The 25,192-nt window shown below is 39.6% G+C and overlaps 2 protein-coding genes across 2 annotated transcripts; one reads left to right on the top strand and one right to left on the bottom strand.

The window, feature by feature from the left end:
• The first annotated feature begins 13,754 nt into the window (after nucleotides 1-13,754).
• On the top strand, nucleotides 13,755-18,337 carry LOC132117127 (neurofilament medium polypeptide-like). Its single transcript, XM_059526208.1, has 3 exons — nucleotides 13,755-14,880; nucleotides 15,679-15,803; nucleotides 16,178-18,337. The coding sequence occupies exons 1-3, from the start codon at nucleotides 13,852-13,854 to the stop codon at nucleotides 17,511-17,513; spliced, it is 2,490 nt and encodes an 829-aa protein (XP_059382191.1). The 5' UTR covers nucleotides 13,755-13,851; the 3' UTR covers nucleotides 17,514-18,337.
• Nucleotides 18,338-21,432: 3,095 nt separating this feature from the next.
• Nucleotides 21,433-24,127, bottom strand: LOC132117126 (neurofilament light polypeptide-like). The gene is made up of 4 exons (XM_059526207.1): nucleotides 23,000-24,127; nucleotides 22,800-22,924; nucleotides 22,401-22,717; nucleotides 21,433-22,325 (listed from the first exon to the last, which is right to left on the bottom strand). The coding sequence occupies exons 1-4, from the start codon at nucleotides 24,041-24,043 to the stop codon at nucleotides 21,694-21,696; spliced, it is 2,118 nt and encodes a 705-aa protein (XP_059382190.1). The 5' UTR covers nucleotides 24,044-24,127; the 3' UTR covers nucleotides 21,433-21,693.
• Nucleotides 24,128-25,192: the final 1,065 nt, after the last annotated feature.

The raw sequence follows: 25,192 nt of genomic DNA, 5'->3' as shown, positions 1-25,192 counted from the left end.
AGATCAGCGAAGGTCGGCTGTCGTTCTGCATCTGCGTAAGGCCCGCTGGAGTTGGTGGTGTGCCGCGTCCCAGACCCTCTCGCTCTCCCGGAACCAGTAGTCAATGGCGGGGACATCCGAGGGTTCACCTGACTAGGGGAAGAGTGGAGGTTGGTAGCCGAGTACGCACTGGAATGGAGTGAGTCCGGTGGTAGGTTGACGAAGGGAGTTTTGTGCGTACTCGGCCCACCCAAGGAACTGGTTCCAGGAGTTCTGGTGGCCGTGACAGAAGGTACGGAGGAAGCGTCCAATCTCCTGGACCTTCCTCTCCGTCTTGCCCGTTCGACTGGGGATGGTATCTGGAGGACAGGCTGATGGCCACACCTAGGAGTGAGTGGAAAGCCTTCCATACCCGGGAGATGAACTGGGGACCTCAGTCCGAGACGATATCCTCTGGGATGCCGAAGTACCTGAAGACATGGTTAAATAACAGCTCGGCCATTTCCATGGCCGTGGGCAGACCCTTCAGGGGGAGAAGACGACAGGATTTAGAAAATCTGTCCACTATGACAAGAATGCAGGTATTATTATCTGAAGGAGGAAGATCAGTGATGAAATCCACCCCTAGGTGAGACCACGGGCGAGCAGAGAATGGAGCTTGCCTGATGGAAGATGGCGAGGGCTCTTGGATATGGCGCAGCTTGTGCATTCGTTCACGTACCTCCTGACATCCGAGGCCATGTTGGGCCACCAGAAGCGTTCCTTAAGCAACGAGAGGGTTTCATTGACCCCCGGGTGACCAGTGACAAGAGATGTGTGAGCGGAGTGAATGAGTGGAGTGTGCCGTGTCCTGGGAATATACTGATGTCCCGGTGGGCAATCCGGCGGGATGTTTGTAGTAGGATCAGTAGGAGGAAGGGTCTCTGCGGACCAGGTAATAGGAGAGACGATGACCTTTTCTGGAAGAATGGTTTCTGGTTCTTCGAGATTCTCTTCGGGGGCGTGACACCGGGACAAGGCGTCAGCCTTTATGTTTTTCACCCCTGGGCGATATGAGATGGTAAAGTGGAAGCGGGTGAAGAATAACGCCCAGCAGGCTTGTCTTGGATTTAATCTTTTGGCCACTCGACGATACTCCAGGTTTTTATGATCTGTGAAGACCAGAAAGGGGTGTTTGGCTCCCTCCAACCAATGCCTCCATTCTTCTAAGGCCAACTTGATGGCCAACAACTCCCGGTTGCCGATATCATAGTTGACCTCCGCTGGGTTGAGTTTCCGGGAGAAGAAGGCGCATGGGTGGAGGCGACTGGGATTCCCCTGCTGATGAGAGAGGACTGCTCCCACTCCGGTGGTTGAGGCGTTGACTTCCACGACGAAGAGTCGGTCGGGGTCGGGATGAACCAGGAGTGGGGCGGTGGTAAAGGCCAGCGACTCCTTGATGTATTCCTCCATGGCCTTCAGCTCCGGAATGGATAGGGGGTATATCCTTCCTTTATGCACTGGTTCACCCGGCAGCAGATCGATGGCACAGTCCCACGGCCGGTGTGGAGGCAGCTTGGAAGCCCGTTTGGGGCAGAAGACGTCACTGAAGGGGGCGTAGCAGGTAGGGATGGCGATGGATTGGTTTTCCACTGGGCTCTCTATTGAAGTGGAACTGGACAACCTGAGATGCAGCTCTTGAAACTGGCGTCGCCCCACTTCAGGACTTCGCCCATCTTCCAGGAGATTACAGGATTGTGCTGCTCTAACCACGGGCGCCCTAGAATCACCTCAGTGGTGGATTCCTCCAGAACCAGCAGATGAATTTCCTCATGATGGAGTAGTCCGGTTTGGAGGGAAATGGGACCCACACTATGACGCACGCATCTTCTACTTAACGGTTTGCCGGTGATAGTGTGGACTTGGTAGGCTGGGCCATGGGACTGGCGTGAACAGAAGGTGAGGAAGTGCTGGCATCGTTGACGGAAGTGCTCGCTGGTGTTGGGGATGCAGGTGTAGCCGTGAGTGTTCTTCGGAGTGCATCGACCAGATCTTGAAAGGGGTCCGTGAGGCTCATGCTTGTGCCTAGCGGTGTTGGTCCAGTCTTCTGTTACAGATCACTCGGGAGGCTGAGGAGTAACAGACAGAAGGGTTTATTAATAGACACAAGCAGAGGAGCAGGTAGTGTTGGATAGAGTGATGAATGGATCCGTGAGAGCTGGGTGAAGACGTCAGAGGAGGGAGGTGAACCACACACGCACACTAGGGATCTTGATCTTCGGAGAATCGCTGGAGAGAGGTAAGTAGAGGAAGAGTTAGTCCTTTGAGTTAGCATACAGGTAAGACCTTGTCGCGAACGAGACCGGACGCTGATTGAGTGCGTGTGTGTGGTATTTATGGTGCCGAGGTGAATGGGTAATGATGAGGGTCAGGTGATAGTGTTCAGTACTCAGGTGAGGGCGTGCATTGTGAATGAGTGGAGGTGGAACCTGGCGTGTTTGTAACACATTATTATTATAATTATTATTATTATTATTATTATTATTATTGAAAAACCTAAATGATTACAAATATAACATTATAAATATTATTATTTTTATTATGTATCCCAGTTAACACCATTAGGTCAGAAAATATTTTAGATGTTTTAATTTTATTTATTATTGAGGGCTGCAGAAATAAAAAACAATTAGCAGGTCAATGGAGGATAACTAAATAATATACATATATTTAAATACAAATAATTTTTATGCAATAAAAAAATAAAAAAGGTAATTTGTTATTATTGCTATTATTATTCTTATTCTTATTCTTATTACTATAATTGAAAGAAACGAAATTATTACAGTTATAACATGTTGTTGTTGATGTTACTGAATGAGGGATTTATACTGTGATCATTTTAAAAAAAAAACTGAAAAACGAAAAAGAAGAAGAAAGGCTGTACCTCCATATTGAGTATCAAAGAGAGCCGATGGAACGACACAACAATGCTTAATAATCAGTTCATCAATAACTTTTTTAATTCTTTCTTTTACTTTTTCTCCCTCTACCCCATTTCTTCTCAGTTTCTCACATGTTTTCCACTAAGCAACATTCCTCCCTCTTTCCATTCTTACACAGCATGCATTTTCCCAAGGTCACCTCAAATTATCTCTTAGCCCACGGACAGCTCTATAGCTATGGCTCTTATGAGAAATATGCAGCTATGTATTGAGAAACAATTTCGGAGATGAAGCCAGTATGCTCTCTACTTATGCAGCTGTCTCAGCAGAATTTTTCAAGTCTGCAAGTCAGCACTATTAGTGCCCCTGTGTTCTCGCTGCCCAACAGAGGGCAGCATTATCTGTAGCTAAATGTAACAGAGCACCAAAAAAAAAAAAAAAGAAAAATTTTCACACAAACACACGCTCAGATGAACACACAGGAAGTAAAGCAGCTCTGCAGTGCACCATTATCAATTACACCTTCATCTCACATCGGATATCAGCTAGCAGGCCTGCAGTGCTGCACATTTGCCCCGGCCCAGACTGGCCCAGTCCGGAGCCAACAGCAGCAGAAACCCTAGCTGGGCTCCAATTTACAGGGTCCCTATGCAGGGGATTCAATACACTTTACAAAATATGTTTATTTGTGAAACCAATACAGAACTTAACAATAATAAAAAAAATTACATATTAGTGCTGTCAACCTAATCATTTTTTTCTGTAATTAATTGTGATTAATCACATATGTACTTATATTGTAATATATTTACATCGAATCTCCAAATGAATGTGGAAACAAGATAAAGATGGTATATATTAAATATGTGCATTCTATTATTAATAGAACACTTCTACTGATGCGTATGTGCATTTTGCTCACAATTCTAGCCATTCAACATTACAGTATAATTGAAAGTCATTTATTTTTATTTTTACATTTAAAAGGCTTTTAAAAATACAACTTTTAATTAAAGTGTATTTAAAACAATCTTCTCGTAAACCATAAATTGTATAAAATAGCTCTGGGCAATAATTAATCATGATTAACTGCATTCAAAATAAATGTTTTTGTGTACATAATATATACTGTGAATATTTATTATGTAGATATAAATATACACACATACAGTATATATTTTGAATTGTATTGACATGTATATATTTATAGTAATCTAATTTATGATATTATTGTGTACGCAAAAACAGTATGTGATTTTGGATGCGATTAATCGCGATTGATCAGCACTAGTATAAACTTAAACTATCATTTGAATATAGATTAATCTTTATTCAAGCAACAAAATTGAATCAGCAAGCATAGCAGCGAGTGACTTCTCTTTTCGCTTTTGTTCTTTGATTTAGGCTACATCATTGACACAGACTGCAGCAGGTTTCACTTTAAAAGCAGAGCTGTCTCTTTAAATCTGATGCACATGACGCGGCTCTGACACACATCAGATTTTCTTACAACTCTTCACCGTCATTTAGGACTTATTTAAGACTGTGTTTATAAGATCACATGCCAAAAATGGAGCATTTTTACAATATTTTGTGCATTTTTGTCTGAAGCGGTCTTTCTTTGCGCGTGCATGTGTCGAATGACTGTGTTCACAGAGCTGCTTCACAGCGTGCCCGTACTTAAATAACTTACATTTTGTCTAGTAGAGTAACGCTAACCAAATATTAAACCATAAAAAAAAATATTCATACCATATAAAGCATATTATATAATATTTCCACTGATTTATAATATATCATATATAGATCAGTGTATATTCCCTATATATAAAAGGCTACTCTTCATTTTGTGAAAAACAACTAATGAAAGGAATAAAATGTCAGATCCACAATTTTCAAAATATGTAATTTTCCATATTTGAACACCCTAAATTTATAACTATATCAATACTTATTTTCAAGCTGATCTGCGGTTCATTGTTGCAGTGTTAAGTCATATTATGTTTCTCTGATTCTGTTTGTTCTTCAAGCTGCATGTTACAATGGGCCAGGTTTCTGGGGCTGCAGTGAGATAGGCTGGCTGCCCATCGCTACCATAAAACTAATCACATCCATATATCTCCCTCACCCCGCGAGGTGAGACAGCATTGCATTACAGCTTTTGATTAAATATCAGATACTGCGCCTGCAGAAAGGAGACAGAGAAAGTAAATATACAGTACCCGTCCAGTGGCATCACCCTATGGAAAATTCAATGTCTCCACCCTCAGCTGTATCTGCAGTGATCTAATTCACACGTGTACCCCTCCTACTCCTCAGGAAATACTGCAAAATGATATTTTGTGCACGAATATGAGCATGTTTTGAATTTCTGACATCATTTTTATGTCATAGAGTCAGACAAAAAAGTTGAATTCCTGCAGAGGCAGTTGAGGAATACAGTCCAAGTGCATTTCAGAAACTCCTGGCATGTTGAGCTAGTCTGTGTAAACACTCATTATCTAATTTGCTCTGGCTAAGACAAAAACAAATTACTGAGATGAAAGTGGTGGAACTGTCTGTTCTGTTACGTGCCGTTAGAAGCTGCTGGCAGGCCTGTGCAAGAGCCTAAAAATATACAGATGTACAGGAGATGTAAAAGGTACTCATTTGTACCATTTAGTTACTAATATATATATGCTTTGGGTGCCTTTAAGCTAATATGCATCTTTTAAGAATAAATAAGGCACAAATCTGTGCCTTATGAAAGGGTGCTGTCCCAGTGACAGATTTTGTATTTTTTATTTTTTTGTATGAGACAATGAGGCCACATCTTTAACAATTACAAGACAGGTCAGCACAGCAGAGTTAAGCACAGGATGGTACAGCACAGCAAAATATAATACATACAGAAAGTGCAACACAGCTCAATACAATCCAGGACATCATAAAACTGCATAGTATATGGGGTGAACAATACATACGATGCAATAAACTAGCATACAGTGGTCATAAAAAGTTTTTGGACATGTTAGATGTTTAAAATATATGAATGCCACTAAATTAGATAACTAAATATTATGCCTTAATATAATATAACCCTGCTTATACAGCAAATTTGATGGCCTGCACATACATTTCTTCCACATTCCACAGTGCTTTTGTACCTTTTTTCTGAGAGTGTGCTTCAGAGATGCTGATAAGTGAGAATCAACAACAAAGGACTAAAACAACTCCACAGGACAGCTTGGTTTCCAAACTACTACACATTCTGATTCGGCCTAGTAGTGGCTCACATCTTTTGATTCTGTTCACCAAAAGAGTCTATACTTGTTCACAGAATTAGATTCACAGCCATATTTGAACTATTTTATTTCTTAAGTTAAATCCTAGCAAACTTGTTTTTTTTTTCTCCATCATTCTTTTTATATTTCGATATATATTGCAAAACTAGGCTTTCTGCACCAAGTAAGTTCGTATATAAATTTAAATAAATACATACATGTAAATATGTGTAAATATTTTCAAAATATATGCTGTATGTGTGTGTCTTTATATATTCATAATAAATACACACACACACACATACATTATCTAAATAAAAACTTTTATTTTGGATGCGATTAATTGTGATCAATCATTTGACAGCACTAATTATTTTATAATTGAATTCGAGAACAATTATTTTAGGCCAAAGTCCAAGATTGCACAGGAGAAGTATATGGAGTCTTTTATCAATATATTAAGTATGGAGCACCAACTATAACTACTAACATCATAAATGATTGTGGTATTAGGAATAATTTATATGCATTTGCTATAAGGAATTGATTATCTAATGTTTTATTGCATAGATGATTGTCTGCTTTAGACTCACATATATATATTTAAATCTGCTTACTGTGAGTGGAGTCACTGAACCTCCAGCTGTTTAAAACAAGAGAGACTTCTTATTTTATTATGCCTTCCTTTGTGGTTTCTTAAAGAGATTAACAAATTAATTATATTATATAATAAATAGTTGTTCCATCTTCTTAGTGTAATTAATTATTAATCTTATTAGTTGTACAGGCAATTTGGTATGTAAGAGGTGACCGTGGGTATGGGCGAGTTGAGTTTCTAAGCATTTCTAGGACAGTGTTTGTCGTTGACAAATGTATTGAACTTGATCCTGGCAGGGTCTGCAGCTCTGACAAGCAGGTGAAGCACCTGCTATCGGTGGACCTTCTCTAGTTGCATGGGTTATTTGATGCAAAATAAATAAAGACATGGCATATATATATATATATATATATATATATATATATATATATATATATATATAATTTAATTTTTTTCAGCAATGTTGTATTAAATTTATTGAAGGACATTTTTCTAGAAGTTTAAATAAATGCTGTTTTTTTTGTTTGTTTACTTTTTAATCATCAAAAAGCAAATCAGCATATTAGAATAATTTCTGAAGGATCATGTGGCACAGAAGACTGTAGTACTGACTGCTGCAAATTCAGCTTTGCGATATGAACAAATGACATTATAAAACATTGAAACAATAAAAAACATGTTTAGAATTTAATAAGATTAGTATTGTAAAAGATTTCACAATATTAGTATTTTTCTATTTTTGATCAAATAAATGAAGCCTTGAAGAGACATATTTCCAAATAAATTAATAAATAAATTAAATGTTGATTTGAAAATAGAAATAATATTAAAATGAATTTGCAAGACAGAAAGGAGAGACTTTCCAGCAAAACTACAAAGCAAATGATGCAACAAATCCATCTTTCAGATCTATATTTATAGTACAGAGAACTAAGGACTAGTTCTGCATAATAAAATACCCAAAAGAAAGGGCTCACAGTAGGAATCCAAGTAGGAATAACTACACAACACACACAATGGGCCCAAATCCAGCATGTGTGACAGAATATGATTATAAGGCAAGACATCTCAGTGCACAGAGACCTTTTTATGTTACAGACTTTCTCTCTCCCATTTATCAATGCTTTATTGCTATCGTTTGTTTTAGTCTGCTGGATAAAGTAATTTCATCAAAAAGTAAAGCAAGCCTTCCACAGTCTTATGACATGATGACTGATCAGTGCACGTGTTTAGCCACTGAAACTGCAGTCATGTGGAGACAACTATTTAGAGAGGTGCATTTAAAGACAGTTTAGTTACAGCATCATTTAGAGTGTTGCATATATCAGGGATAAGACAGCGAGAGTCCGTACAAGTGCATTTGTGTGCACACATGCATGCATCCCGGTCCTTTTCTGCTGAAAGTCATCTTTTGTTTGCTAATCTAATCTATGAAGGGTAAGCGGTCTCCTTTCCTGTCCCCTGAGAGGGACAATTTGTCGACACAGACATCAGTGATGCGATGACACTCCTCGAACGCTCTCACCTGATGAAGGACTCAAGTTTGGATTGGTTAGTTAGGTCACATGATGGAGGGGTCCACCCACAGAGCAATCTGACTTTGGGACACAAATAAACTGCCCAACTCCTTCTGATCTGCAAATGTAACAGAAATATGCCTAATTTCTAGAAAAATATTAATCGTGATACTGGCATATATTGCATCAGCAATAGCTAAAATGTGTTAATCAGAAAGAAGAAGAAGGGAAGAAGGGAAGAAGGAAAAGGTAAGAGGAAGCTGCTGATGCATTGCAGATAAACTGCGTAAACTGGGCAACCCCTCCCTTTTCTATCCATATGCACACACACACACACACACACACCCCACCCCCAAACACACACACACACCCTCCCTCTCTCTATATGACATCATCACATCACATCCTCTAACCTGATGATGCCCGTGAGGGAGATGTGACTCTAGCCTAAAGACTATGTGAGATCTGGCAACCCTAAAATAAAGCCACAACCTAACCTCTACTCCTCTGCTTTGGTATTTGGTTTCAAATATAATTTGTGCTACTCATCCATTACAGGCATGGGGTCAGGGAGTGCATTCAATAGCTCTGAGGAAAACTGCAACTAGTCATTCAAGCTCCTGGGGGTGAGCGAAATGAACACACAGTTTCTCCTGTCATCATTTTAGTCCAATAAAAAGCCCTCTCCTGGGAAGTTTGAGCAAGCATTCAGATCTAACAAATCTGTTTGGCTTTGTGACACCCAAGTGCAAGAGAAAGCGAGTGAGTGAAAGAGAGAGAGAAAATTGAGCTGATGTTCCAGGATGGGGTGATAATAATGACTGTCAGAATCTTGCCACCTTTGTCGCTCTGTTTAAAGGCATAGTTCACCTATCAATGAAAAGTCTTTCTTCATTTGCTCACCTTTATGTTGTTTCGAAACCTGTATGCTACTTTTTTAGTTTCTATCCATCAAAGAACCCTGAAAAAATGCACTGGTTCCACAAAGTGGAACGCAAAAGGAGAATCTTGAAGGATCTCTAAACCAATTTCTTTCCATATAATGACACTGACCGCACACAACAAATGACAAAAAAGTACTATAAAAGTATCCTGGACTTGGTCTTCTGAAGTGGAATTCAGCTTTATCCTACAAGTCCTCTTAAGCTATATGATAGTTTTATGTAGGAACAGACTGAAATGTAAGTTATCTAAAATATTTGGATGTCTTCTTTATCTCACAGAGGAGTTTCTGCTGCTTAGCTGATGAGTTAAAGGGATTGTTCACCAAAAAATGACAATTCTGTCATTAATTACTCACCCTCGTACATAAGAATTTTGTTCATCTTCGGAACACAAATTAAGAATGAAATCTGAGCATTTTCAGATGAAATCTGATGCATTTTCTGACCCTTCGTATACAACAATACAACTACCACTTCATTTGGACAGCTTTAAAGGTGAATAAATATTTCGATTTTTTTTGCACTCTCAGATTAAAGATTTTCAAATAGTTGTATCTCAGCCAAATATTGCCTTATCCTAATAAAGCTTGTTTATTCCGCTTATTCAGATGACCCCTATGTCTGGTTTGATGGTCCAGGGTCACATACGTGACATCAGTGATTCAGCCCTAATGTTATGAAGCAAAGATAATACTTTTGTGTGCAAAGAAAACAAAAATAATAACTTTATTCAACTATTCTTATCTTCTGTATCATTATTTGCATCTCTTGTGAATGGTGGCAGAGAGTGACCTGAAAGAGAAGGATTGTTGAATAAAGTCATTATTTTTGTTTTCCTTGTGCACAAGAAGTATTGTTGTGGTTTTGTGTACTTAAGGTTGAACCACTGATATCACAAGGACTGTTTTAACAATGTTATTACTGGGCCTTGAATGTGGTAGGTCCGTTGCTGTCTATGCAGGCTCAGAAAGCTCTCGGATTTTATCTAAAATATCTTGATTTATGTTCCGAAGATGAACAAAGGTTTTATGGGGTTGGAACGACATGAAGGTGAGTGATTAATGACAGAATCTTCACTTTTGGGTGAACTATCCCTTTAAATTAGGTTTGATCAGGGAGACCAGGGCAGAGAAACTTATGTGACATCACACTAAGCTGTCGTATGGTTTCATAAGATAAATATGATCCATAATTCATCAGGGGATGGATGAATGTATGGAAATGTTTATAGAAAAAGTATTAAAAATATATGTGTGTGTGTGCGTGTGTGTGTGGATGTCTTTTAGATTTGGGGAACCATGCTTAAGTATGATCATATTTGGGGGTCCTTGGCATTTAAGAAAAATTTTAAACCCTACAAAAATGTTGCTTTTATAAGGCTTGACAGCTGTTGTTAAATAGAAAGGGTGTTTTAAAATGATCTTTGCAATGTTTTTTACAGAAAGAAAAAAAAACAATATATAAACAATTTGCCTACTGGTGAACTGTTTCTTTAAATCTCTAGCATCAGTCCTATACTCTTAATAAAAACACATCTTGGCCTATGAGACATGACCCTGTATGATGCTGAAGCACATTTTTGTTTCACCAACTTTCATGTGCATCGACTGCATGAGTATATACACATGATGTTAAAGGTGTGTCTAATGAGGATTGTATTTTGTCCATGACACAGATCGTTAAGGCTCTCTGCTCATATGATGCAGCTTTCTGCTTCCACATCGATATGCTGACTCCCAACGTCTTCGTTCTCCTAACCACCTCAGGGGGCTGTTGAAAATACGGCCATAAATCACAGATAAAAAGACACCAGCAGGGGTCTCTCTATTGCTTACACACACTTTCAGTGCCAACACACACACATTAACCCTTTCTCTAACTTTCATGAATAAAATATTGCAGGCAGAAAAACACATTTAAAGGGCAAGGAATGGAAAATGTTCATCTGATTTTAGGTGGGACCTTGAATGAGTCGTGAATTACGCAGATCAATGTATTTCCAAATGCTTTCGGATATAAAGCACTTGTCACATTGTCTACAGATTACTGCTGAGTCATCCGTTCTCGTCAGGGGGAAGGAACCGAGCTAAAGAGTCCCTTCAGGGCTGATTTAACAACAGTATCCTCAAGAGATTTAAATCAGCATCCACTCTATTTCATGCACCGCTACTCTGCATTTGCACCAAAGCTTATCTTGCAACCCAAACATATTCACACAAAAAGGTCCCATTTGATCCCTTACATTAACATTTCTGTTCATCTCACTCCACTAATGCCCCGCATACCTCCCTCAAGCATTGTTTATTAATAAATCACAGGCTTTTGTCTCTGTGTACGTGCCTCAGTGCTGTCATACTGATTCGGAGTTCACTGCCCGTAATGTAGTCACATTATAGCTGGATCTCCAATAATGCATCACAGTAGGCTGGTACTGTAAGGGCCTGCTCTGCAGCATTACTGGTGGCCTGCATTGAATTTTAAACTGCACTCCTCTGCATGGCCACAAAAGCACCTTGAGTGACAGGAACCCGGCTCCTCAGGGATGATTTGCACATTTTGAAGGGATGGTCTTTACTTGGGGCTGGACGGTAGAGACATAAGTTCACTGAGTTCAAGAGCTCTTCTGCTGCTGCTCTTAATGATTGCACGCAGGCATCACAATCTGGCATCACATTAATGCTCGGACTATAAGGCAATGACAAAGCAAATAGAAAAGTCCTATAATTAATTGAAAATATCTAATTTTAGTCCACTCAGAGGGACAAATTTATTGTTCAATAAGATTGGCCTGGAACATTGCGATGAATCATTTTGAATTCTTGGTGATATGATTAAACTCTGTGCTGAGCGATGGGAAATGCTGGAAATTAACAGTTGCTAATGCTAGATGTCTGTATAAGGTCAAAATGACTTTCACTGCACAGATCCAAATGGTTGAATAATCTACAGCAGCTGCAGTTCTGGATCAATCAATTGCCATCTCAACACTTTTACTTAAAAATATAAGCTCAGATAAAAAACAATAAATTTATTGTTATAAATTATAAATATAAATATATATAAATATTTAAATATTTATATAAATTGTTTTAATAAATTAAAATATTTTTGAAAAGGATTGTGCATTCTTGATATTTGTTTTGAATATTTTGACCCCGTTTACAGCAATCCTTCTCAATTTGTTCAGGTTTCATTAGAAAAGGGAGATCATATAAGAAGATTTGTCATGTCCTTTAGATTATCATATACTGTATATTCAAAGCCTGGCCATGTCAAGCAAATAAAGGTAAGAAGTAGAGTGCTTTCTATGCATAGCAGGTGTTCTTTTAGAGGCAGTCAGCACTATCTGACAGTCCAACGTGACATGAACATTTTGTCTATTCTGAAAAGGCAGGATTGTGGTTAATAGAAAAGTTAATTCATCATTCAGCACAAAAAGCCAAATATAGAATTTAAGAGCAAATACTGTTGTGCAGCAGACCAGAGCAGTGCTACAGAATGTCCTTGGAATTCCTATACTCTAAAGATCATACAATAAAAGTAATACAATTATGTATGATTACAAAAAAAAAAATTATAGCTGAATTATTTGAATGATCTTAAGTTTTAAGACATAATGTTGGCAATACATAATTATAAATGCATGACATTGTCAATTTGAAAATATATCACTGTAAGAAATATGCTATGAACAAATACATTAATATAATATAATATAATATAATATAATATAATATAATATAATATAATATAATATAATATAATATAATATAATATAATATAATATAATATAATATAATATAATATAATATATTTATTTTTGCTTTTTTTGATTTTGTAGTCTGTTAACTTACTATATCACTTACTAACTAACTCATTTTTAGCACAACTTTCAGGAATAGCATGGCATCTTACCATTTTAAATGAGTCAAAACATTTAATTAAATATGTCTACAGACACCTATGTTTTTACATTGCAAGGCACATTGAAAAACAAACGCCTGCTCAATTATTTCTAACTTTAAGTATCATTTAATTTAATATATTTAGTAATGACACTTTTTAAAGCAAATAGCGTCATTGCATAGAATAATCAGCACACTACAGTCCAGCTAAACGCCCTTGAATGTATCTGATACGGGCCGCTGTCCTTGGTGCTGACTGTAGTCGCTCAGTCAGTGATTGGGCTGCGTGCTCAGACTCTGTCCAGAGTACCAATGATATCACGTCGACTGTAACATAACCATAATGCACATAACCATAAACATTTGATAACTTATCAAACATAAGTAGGCCTACTAATTATGTATCACTTAGATTAAACACCAAAAATACAACACAAACTTTTTGGTGTCCAGCAAACTAGATAGCCTCCCAAGCCCTATATGTATGACCAGGAAGGTGAAACACTGGATAAAGATAAGTGTAGCAAACAGGACCCTCCCACATCGTCGGATCAATGGTCCAGTCAAAACAAGCCTGAGCTTTTTCGCAACAGCGCGTCGAGTATATAAAGTCAGGTAGAGCGGCTATCCAGCGCTGAGAGAGCCACACACCCTCCTGCTCCTATACACTACTTTACCTCACTCTTCTGTTCACCTGAACGTTCACACCCCGTCCGTCCGGATGAGTTATCCGATAGACGCTATAGGAAGCCCTTACCGGAGGGTGATGGACACCAGGACGAGCTACTCGAGCCCCTCCAGCGGGTTTCGCTCCCAGACCTGGTCGCGGGCAAGCCCCAGCTCTTCTTCCTACAAGAGGACCTTCAACGTCCCGGTGGCGCGAGCTTACGGCTCATCAGTTCTGAGCTCCACCGACAGCCTCGATTACACCCAGACCTCCATCATCAATGGAGACTACAAGCGCTCCAACGAGAAGGAGCAACTCCAGGGACTCAACGACCGCTTTGCCGGCTACATCGACAAGGTGCACTTTCTGGAGCAGCAGAACAAGCAGATCGAGGCGGAGATCCAGGCACTGCGGCAGAAGCAGGTGTCGCAGTCTCAGCTGGGCGAACTTTACGACCAAGAGCTGCAGGAGTTGCGCTCCACGCTGGAGCAGATCCATCACGAGAAGGCGCAGATCCAACTGGACACCGAGCACATCGACGAAGACATCCAGCGCCTCAGGGACCGCTTCGACGAGGAAGCGCGCATCAGGGAAGAGACGGAGGCGATAGTCCGTGCCCTGAAGAAGGACATGGGTGACTCAGCACTCGCCAAAGCCGAGCTGGAGAAGAAAGTGCAGTCCCTGCAGGACGAGATCGCGTTTATCCGCAACAACCACCAAGAGGAGATCAGCGATCTGTTGGCGCAGGTGCAAGCGTCGCAGATCACCGTGGAGAAGAGGGACTACCAGAAGGCGGATATCACCGAAGCGCTGAGGGAGATTCGCTCGCAGCTGGAGGGCCACTCGACGCAAAACCTCCAGCAGGTGGAAGACTGGTTCGTGTGCCGCTACTCCAAACTCACGGAGGCCGCCGAGCAAAATAAAAGTGCCGTCAAATCCGCACGGGACGAGATCGCAGACTATCGCCGTCAGTTACAGTCCAAAACCATCGAGTTGGAGTCTGTCCGAGGAACCAAAGAGTCTCTGGAGAGGCAGCTGAACGACATAGAGGACCGACACAACAATGACCTAGCCAGCCTTCAGGTACATAATCGCATGCTCTAAACAATAAGTATAGGCTACCATTTAAACAAGGAAGTTTCCAGACTGATCGTGCATTTTAAAAGTTGAACAACAATAATACTTATGTGGTTTTGTATAGTATTGATAAAATAATGTTCCTCAGTTGCCACTGAAAACTCTGAAATATTGTTAGACCACTACTCTGACTATAATGGTGAACACTAGTTGCAGCTTTGCTGCAGTTGTACTGTGGTGCATCATACATCAGTTTGGCTTTTAAAACGTGCTGCTGCTATCATCAATAATGAAATCAAGTCACAGTTAAGTCTGCATGGCTGTGTAATGCTTTCTCTTCTGAGCTCACTAAACCGACTGATCATCCACAAGAGGATTTGCATATGATGCTTCATTACATTATAGGTGCAGTGGAATGGTGTCAGAAAGGGTTAAGGAGAGGTGGACACCCACAATGCAGTCTCTCCCAGCTCTTTGCTGAGTCAAAGCAGAGGCAGGGTTCGCTCATTGGCTGTGTCCTGGAATCACCTCATACACTTAGACTGAATGCACCTAGTGGTTGCCCTTGAAGCCATACAGTAATACTGTGAATTAGAAATTAATTGGTGCTGTGAGATCAATAGGATCATATACACAGAAAGTTCCTTGAAGCATTCCAGGAACATATATACACACACACACACACACACACACAAATGATTATCTTGAGAATACGACAGTTTCTTTCTGTCTTTAGCAACAGATTTATTTGACTAAACTAAACTTAACTTTAAACTAAACACAATTTTGTGTCTGGTGCGCTAGGAAACTATCCACCAGCTGGAGAATGAACTCAAGAGTACGAAATGGGAGATGGCACGACATCTTCGCGAATACCAGGACCTCCTGAATGTCAAAATGGCACTAGATATAGAGATTGCTGCATACAGGTAAGATTGGGAAATATTTTGAATATAAGTATGGTGTAAATACCTTTTATTTTTAGTTATTTATAAAATCATTATTAAAAATAAGCAAATGTATTGTTATGAGATTTTATACTTTGCTTAGTATTTAAATATTTCATATTTATCAACAATCATCATTTAACACATTATTGTTTAAATATTTATTCATGTAAATATGAGAATGAGAATACATATTATTTTCTGCAAAAATTTTTTTTTTGCAAAATTGAAATTGCAAAAAAATAAAAAAGCAAATTGTGTAGCCATACATATTTCAGAGAAAAGTCTACATGTAATCTTTACATACAATTTATAATAGCCTAAATCACAATTTGATGCCTTTTCTCTTTATTTAGAAAACTTCTTGAAGGAGAGGAGAGCCACTTTAGCACTTTCCCATATCGCCAGTCCGTCACCAAAGGCCCCAAGGTCAAAAGAGAGCCTCCAAAGCTTAAAGTGCAACACAAGTTTGTAGAGGAGATCATTGAGGAGACCAGGGTGGAGGATGAGAAGTCTGAGATGGATGAGGCTTTGGCTGAGATGGCAGAAGAGTTGTCCGCTGCCAAGGGAGAAGAAAAAGGAGAGGAGGAGGGAGAGGAGGAGGGTAAGGATGAAGAAGGTGGTGAGGAGGAAGGTGAGAAAGTAAAGGAAGGTGAAGGTGAGGAGGAAAAAGAAACAGAGGAGGAGGTGGTTGCCTCTAGCCAAGCCAAAGTAGCCTCCGGAGCCCCTGCTGAGGATGAAGAGGAGGGAGAGAAAGAGGGAGGTGAAAAAGCAGAAGAAGAAGAAGAAGCAAAGGGTGATGAAGAGGAAGAGAAGGGTGAAGAGGAGGGTGAAGAGGAAAAGAAAGAGGATGATGCAGAGGAGGAAGCAGAGGAAACTAAAGCACCCGAGGCAAAGGCCTCTCCTGAGACTGAGAAAGCAGAGGAGAAACAGACCAGCAGAGGAGGAGAAGAAGCAGAAGAAGAGGCTGATGAGAAAGTTGAGGCAGATGCAGGTAGCGACAAAGGATCCCCTGGTGAAAAAGAACCAGAAGCAAAGGAGCAGCCTAAGAAAGTAGAAGCAGAAGCGACAAAGGAAGACAAGAAAGAAAAAGAGGAGAAGGAGGAGCCCAAACCTGAAAAGGAAAAGGCAGCTGTGACAGAAACCAAGACAGAGACAGCTAAACCAGAATCTCCAAAGAGCGAAAGCCCGAAGGAAACACCGAAGACAGAGGATCCAAAAAAGGAAGCCCCCAAGACTGAGAGTCCTACGAAAGAAGAACCTAAGGCAGAACCACCCAAGAAAGAGGCCCCAAAGTCAGAGCCACCGAAAACAGAAACTAAAGAAGATTCCCCAAAGCCAGCAGATGAGAAAGCCACTAAAAAGAGTGAACCAGAAAAAGAGCCTGAAGACAAAAAGAAGGAGGCCACCGTGAACGGAGAAATGGGTAAGAAAGACGAGAAGAAAGAGTCTGATAAGAAGGAGGCGATCTCTAACGGAGTGGACGAGAGCCCAACCAAAGATGAATCCAGCCAGAGGGTTGTGATCACCAAGACAGTGGAGACCATCACCACAGGTGAAGGTGGAGTCAAGCAAGTCACAAAAACGGTTACCGTCACTGAGAAAGGAGAGGAGGTGGAGGAAACCGTCCAGGAGAAGGTGGTCTCCAAAACCTTGGAGAAGCAGGAAGTGAAAGCCACCGAAGCAGATTAGACCCTAGTCCAGCTATAACTGAACGAAGAGGAACCGGGGAGGAAGCATATCAAGCAATCAACACAAAACTAACATAATGAATAAATCATAAAGCTCAACAGATGTATTACATTAATCACACTGAATCAAAAACAAGCATAGAGAGAAGCCATAAGATGCGGCAAGCTAAAAAATGCATGTTGAGTGACAGCTTTAAATGGGTTATGCTGCATATGCGGTCCGGGACGCCGGGGACTCACTTTCACTTTTGTTCAAATTGCAATACCTGGGGGAGGGGGGCGGTCACTTGAATGTGGCATCTGCATGCCAGCTCAAAGGGGGAGTGCACTCCTCGTTTTATGAGATAGAAAAATAACCACCCTATGTATGACAGTATTATAAAATACGCACAGAGCGGTGGGGAATGACATTTACTTTGAATTAGAGCAACGAGGAATGTAGAGACGTGTTCTGACAGAAGTAGCCTTATAAATATTATCGTGAGGACACCAACTGAGCCAAAAGTGTAAAAAAAAAAGTAAAAAAAAAAAAGGATGAAGACGATGGTGAAAATATCCCATGGTCATATACACACAGTACAGAAAGCAACTAAGAAACTCTTAGCCTTAAACATGCTTTTTACGGTTGTCAGTTATGTTTACCTGATGAGTGCATTTGAAAATAAACCCATCAATGCGCACATACATTCTTGAATGCATAGGATTGACTTGAATTCAAATACTTACCGTTAATGAGGTGCTACCGTTTGCAGTCCCATGTGTTTGGTCATCTGAATGAATTTCTCAGCAGCATTTGCTCAATAAACACCATATTAAAATATACTATCTACTTTGTCTTGTCTTTTTCCTCAGGTGTTTGGTGTTTATTGCTATGCATGGATTTTTATGTATGTTATTTGTGAGTGTGGTTTATATATTTGCATACTTTGAGGAAGTCAAGTGATTTCCTATATGGACAAAAAAAATATTAAATATTTTAAAAAAATAATGTAAAACAATGGATGAAATTGTCATGTATATGCCTTAGTTTCTGGAAATTATTTTATTCTAAAATACATTTTAAAGTGATATCATTCCACTTGGTAGAAGACAAAACAGCCACCTCACAAGACAATTCCTTTAACTGTTGCTCTGGTCAGGTGACTAAAATGTGACAGTATTGCTACTCTTCATGAAACAGGTAATATATTTTGTTTAAACATATATTTAAAAAAATCTCGTTATTGAGATTCATCACATTTTAGTTCTTTACAAGGTCAGCAACTTAAAAAGATCTGCCTAAAATGATTTACATCGATATGCACATTATTTTTACTGAATGTTGTGTTCAATAAGCTTTGTAACATCTGCCAACATGACAGAAATTGCCCATACTATGTGACGATTTAAATTAATATGTTGCTGCACTGCAGGCCGAGAGTGCACCATCAGATATATACAACACTGCAACATTCATAATGGACTGTTAAAGGGATCAGTGTTGTTATTTGCACATCATTACATTAAATATGATACATAATTAAAAAAAACTAAAGTGAGAAAACTGAATTAATCAGAGTGTTTTTGCCTTTTCTGTCTATTCAAGAACATTTTTATAATTATTTATATATTCAGCCCATGGCATAATTCCCTGATACTGCTACAAATGACTCCAAATATGCATCTCATGATTTGTGAACTATTTGTGCAGCGCAAGTTGCACCACAGCAATACATACAGATTCACTAGCAATTTAGGTGTAGTTGTCAGTACTGCTGTAGTTTGTATTATATGGTGTACTAATAAAGAGTTGCAAATGTAAAACTGTAAAGGACAGGTTTGGCAACATTTTCCTTATTTGATGAATTGAAATATTCTCATTTGAACATGGTTTTCACCTCTGGGTTTGGGATATTCATCTGCAGCCCTTCACAATGTTAAAACCCTTAATTTGGTTAAATTCTAAAAATACATGAAAATGTTTTATCACATATGCAAAAGTTTTCACTACAATATGTGTGGACGTCAGGAAATCTAAGTGCCATTAAAAGTTAAGACTGCCACAATGGATCTCATGCCAGCTAACTAAATTATTCGATTAATAATTAATAAGACAACTTTTTCACACAGTGAGAGAGAATTATTGGTTTATTATTTGATTGCATTATTATTTTCTGGAGGAGCTCAGCGAGAAATATGGCGAGAAATATGATTCTGTGACTCTTTGTAACACTATAAATCAAGGTTATGTACATTACCACATCACATGTAACATGTTTTCTATAGCCATTCTAAAGTATTGTGCATTAATAAATATCAAATATGATTTTGGATATTGTTAATATAAAAATATGATTTTGTTTATCTGTTGTTCATACATCTCTTTATTTTGATATGAAAATGAATTAGTAGACTATATGACATTTTTTTAAGATTTTAAATACTGTGATAAAATTGTGTGATGTCAGTGTATTCACAACCAGTGTTGGGGAAAGTTACTTTTAAAAGCAATGCCTTACAATATTGCGTTACTCCCTAAAAAAGTAACTAAATACGTTACTTAGTTACTTTTTATGGAAAGTAATGTGTTACATTACTTTTGCGTTACTTTCACGTTACTTTTTAAATATGAGCAGGGCTTGATTGTTTTTAATATAAGAAGTTCTATTTATAGCAAATGTAAAAGCCCTTTCACACCAAAAAGTGTAATGAATAAACCTCAGGCTGAAGGAAAAGTAAATTCACGTCTGTACAGTAGAACACAGGAGAAGAAGGTTCAACACTCTTCAGCAATAAAAAAAAACAATGAAGCACAATTGTTAGTTTATCTAAAGTCATTTTTTAATTATTAGTATGGTTGAACTGGATCATTAAAGGTCAGCAGCAAAGACACTGTTAATAAAATGGGAATAGATACATTTGTGTTATTTAATATATTTAGTTATTGCAGGTTTGCGTCATATTCTGAGTTTGCATTTCACTGTTTTGATTAATTTTGATGAATACTAAATCTGTTTTGTTTTTTGTTTTTTTGTGAGTGGGATGAATTAATGCACATTCACATTTAGTCTAGAACTACAGTAACATCATGTTCACACAGCGCACACAACGCCTCCATACTTCCGATTTCTCCCAATATGGGAACAGGAGGCTTGTCAGTCAAAAAATGGGAATACAAAGTAACTGGCGTTACTTTTTTGAAAAAGTAACTCAGATATTTTCTTGTAAATTAAAAAGTAATGCGTTACTTTACTAGTTACTTGAAAAAAGTAATCTGATTACGTAACTTGCGTTACTTGTAATGCATTACCCCCAACACTGTTCACAACCTTATGTTACAGATACATTATTGGTGTACTAAGAAATACAATTCTGGAAAGTCTTTTCAAAGGATATACCCTAACAGTAACATTAACAACATTTTACACTGAACTTGGTGTCTTTAGTAACATGACCCAGATTTCCATCTAACAATTTTAATGGACTCTTATTTTATTCCTATACTGTCAGTTTTATCTCCTGATGTATGTGCATGTTTATGTACATATGTGTTTGCTTTAAAGCACTCTTTTAAATGGTTCTATTTAAAGTAAGTTTTTTAATTTTTTAGAGGTGCCTTTGAAAACGTTTTTAAGAACATTATTTGTATTAAAGATCTCATGATGAGTAAATCTCTTAATAAATGTCTCTCTGGAGTTTTTTATTCATGAAGTTTTCCCACTTTAGGCATTCTGCATAATTTTTTTTTATTAAATCCACAACCTTTTTTATAACTCTTAAAAGTGCTGCAGATTCATACCTTCTATATTAGAAGTTTCAGATTTGGTTTAAATATCTAAAGGCATCCATTAAACTAAGCAGATATTTGAGAACTTCTGAGTAAGGAAACTATTAAATATGATTACAACCACAAATAATGTCAAGAAAAAAGTCAGCAAATCTTTTTGATCATCAAGAAGCATGTTTTTATTGCATTGGCAGCAAAGATTCACTTATTACAATCTATTGCAAGAATTATGCCTCACTCCAAAATATAATCTACTTCACAAGCATACATTCACTCAGATATGTATCATCTCAGTGACATCAGATGAATGTGATTTCAATGCTCTGAGCACCATTGATCAAGGCATATTGATAGTTACAGCGTGAAGTAGAGAAGCAGGGCAGGCTACTATTTGTGCTGTTTTAGATCTGACTCATTATTTCTTCCCGTTGGGTTTCTCAGTCTCCTCCTTTCCCTTTTCTTGCTTCACACTTTCCTTTTTCTCACTCTTGTCTTTCTCACTTTCGTCTTTTCCCTTAGGCTTTTCTGGCTCTGCCTTTTCCTCAGCTTTGGGTTTCTCTGGTTCTTCCTTGCCTTTATCCTTTGACTCAGGTACAGGTTCAGTTTTCTCCTTGGCTTTTTCTTTGACTGGTTCAGGTTCGACTTCCTCTTTGGCTTTTTCAGCCTTAGGCTCAACTTTTTCCTTCTCAGTTTCCTTCTCTACCTTGTCTTTTTCTACTTTAGTGTCGTCCTTGTCTTCCTCTGTATCCTCTTTGGCCTTATCAACACTTGTGTCAGTTTTTTCCTCACTTTTCTCTGTTTCAGTATCCTCCTCTGCAGCCACTTCCTCCTCATCACCTTTCTCTCCCTCTTCCTCCTCTCCCTCTTCCCCACCTCCCTCTTTTTCATCTCCTTTCTCTTCTTCCCCTTTAACATCTTTCTTTTCTTCAGTCTCTTCCTCTGGTGCAGCTTCCTCTTTCTCTGCTCCAGCTTCCTCTTCCTCAGCTCCAGCTTCCTCTTCCTCTACTACAGCTTCCTCTGCTCCAGCTTCCTCTTCTTGTTCAGCACCTTTTTAAAACAGTAACTTAGTAATGAATATCTTGTATTTTATTCTTAATTACTACAACAGCATCTGAATCTTACCTTCTGCTTCCTCCTTTGTTTCTTCTTCTTCCTCCTTCTCTTCCGTCTCCTCTTCCTTTACTTCCACTTCTTCCTCTTTCTCCTCTTCTTCATCCTTGGTAGGACTGGCAGCAGCTTCTTGAGCTTGACTGGATGTGATGACCTCATCGGCTGAGAGGGATGCACTAACCAGGCGAGATCCAAGCAGGTAGGGGGCGCCAGAGCTCAAGGTGGACAGTGAGAACATGGGTCGGGAGTAAACGGGACCGGCAGAATAAGCACCGACCAATCCTCCCACACCCACATTGAAGCGAGACTCCTCCCCCTCAAGCAACTTCCTGCAAAAACAGAAAAGATCATTTAACGTATCGGAAGCATTCACATGAATCTAAAAATCGGACTTTATATTAGTGGTTCAACCTGTAAGCAGCTATCTCAATATCAAGTGCCATCTTGACATTGAGAAGATCCTGGTATTCTCTAAGGTATCTCGCCATTTCGCCTTTAGTAGCTCGAAGCTCATCCTCAAGGTCACTGATTGTATCCTGCAGAAAAGGATGGGCGTCAAAATAATGGTTTGAGAACTTAAATGACTCAAAATAGTGCTTACTAGAACTAACCTGCATGGCTGCAATCTCTGCACTCTGCTTGTCCTCCATCTCCCTGAGCTGCTTCTCCAGAGACTCATTCAGACCTTTGCAGGCATCGATCTCAAGGACACATGACTGAAGTTGGCGGCGATATTCTCCTGCTTCATCCTTGGAGTTCCTCACTGCGTCAGTGTGGTGCACCACGCTCTCTGTCAGGTGGCCCATCTTCCCACGGAACCATTCTTCAGCTGACTGTATGTTCTTGGCTGCCAGCTTCTCGTACTGTGCTCTGATGTCGCGCAGGGCACTGGACAGATCGGGCTTGGTGGTCTCCGCCTCAATGGCGAACTGGGCTCCATATTGAATGTTGGCCTGCAGCTCTGAGATTTCACCCTCATGTACCTTCTTCAGGAATGCCATCTCATTTAGCAACATATCAACCTTCTTCCCCAGCTCCACCTGAGCCAGAGTGCCGTCGTCTGCCTCCTTGCGGGCCTCCAGAAGCCTGGCTTCGGTGTCCTCACGGGCAACCACCTCTTCCTCATAGCTGGCCTGCAGACTCCGGAAGGCATTTTCCATACTCTCCCGGTGGCTCAGCGCAGCCTGCATCTCCATGCGGGCCTCCTCGACGGCGGCTCTCAGTGTGCGGACCTCTTGTTCGTACAGGCCCCTCAGACGGGAAGGCTCCACATGCCTCTGCCTCAGCATGAGCAGCTGAGCCTCCAGGGCACGGTTCTGCTGCTCTAGTTCATGGACGCGCTCGATGTAACCAGCGAAGCGGTCGTTGAGCTCTTGCAGCTGATCCTTCTCTTGAGTTCGCACTGTCCGGAATTCGGAGCTTATCTGGGTGGCATGGCTGATATCCATGTCCATGGAGCGGCCAGGGCCGCTCAGCAGCAGTCCGGCGGAGGCCCTTCCGGGGGAGGCATAGTGGAGGCGGCTCGAGGAGAGAGAAGGGGTATGGGTGGAGAAAGTGGTGCGAGACCGACCACGCTGAGAAACCCGGGGGCTGCTCTCCACATACCAGCGCTTGTACGAGGGCGAGAAGTAGGGGTCAAACCCAACGGCACTCATGGCTCCAAGGACAAGCTGCTCTGTGCCTCACAGTCAGCTCGATCAGCCCTGAAACACTGATCTGCTGCTCCTACCGCAGTCAGTGCAGCTTATATACCCAGAAAGGAGCTCTGACGCAAGTGATTTTCTAAACCCTGACAATGCAGTATCAATAGCAGAGAGAGAGAGAGAGAAAGAGAGCTACATGCAGTTGTATGTGCAAAGCAAGGAGTATAATACAATTCTGAAATTATGAGATATTTGAACATATCTCCGAAAGTATCATAATTTATACATGTTTAAGTATACGCACTGCGAATGCCACCAAGGTCATTATTTACATAAGAAGCTAAAATTAAGCAAATTATGCTTTGCATTGTACCTCGATTTAATATGTATTTTAATTATGAACCCGATTATGGTATATTAATGGCTCAAATATATCCATACCACACAGTTTCCACTGCAGATACAGAGATGAAAGCTGGAGGATTAGAGGAAGAGAGGGAGAGAGGAGGGGGGTGGAAACGAAGTGAGGAATGGTTACAGCTCTATTTTAAAATGCTTTACCTGTGGAAACACACTATCGCCTCTGTTGGATATGAAAGGTAGTACATATAAAATGATACACATCAACAAAAAAGTTAACATTTCACCTTATTCAGACTGAATTTTCTTTTTCTTTTTCTTTTTTTTCCTAAATAATGTTTAAATAGAGTTAACACTGTAATAACTAGCAATAATGAACTTTATAATAAACTAAATAGAGTTTTTTTATGAGACCATGCTATGTTTTTATTGTAAGCAAACTCAAATATACATGTGGCATAAACATACATTAATTTCTTTAATTACATTTTTATATAAATGATACTTTATGACATTAAGAAGTGCATTATAGCTAGCTATTAAAATATTAACAGGATACTTAAATCCTCAGTGGCCAAAAAAGCCTGGAAACTCTTGCTGTACTGTACATTATGAGACCTCTACATTCTCTCTACATTTGAGCTACAGTGTTTGCTGATGGCCTCTGAGATCTAAGGCTTACTCTGATCTTTGCACTCTTATTCCACACTTCTCAGTTTAAAAGTCATGTTGCTATTTTGAATCTGTCCACGACCTCTGCCCTTCGAGCAGTAGATTGATAACCGGTCTGCCCCCTTACAC

The sequence above is a fragment of the Carassius carassius genome, chromosome 36, assembly GCF_963082965.1.
Source record: "Carassius carassius chromosome 36, fCarCar2.1, whole genome shotgun sequence".
Lineage (NCBI taxonomy): Eukaryota > Metazoa > Chordata > Actinopteri > Cypriniformes > Cyprinidae > Carassius > Carassius carassius.
This window is presented reverse-complemented; position numbering and strand designations above follow the sequence as displayed.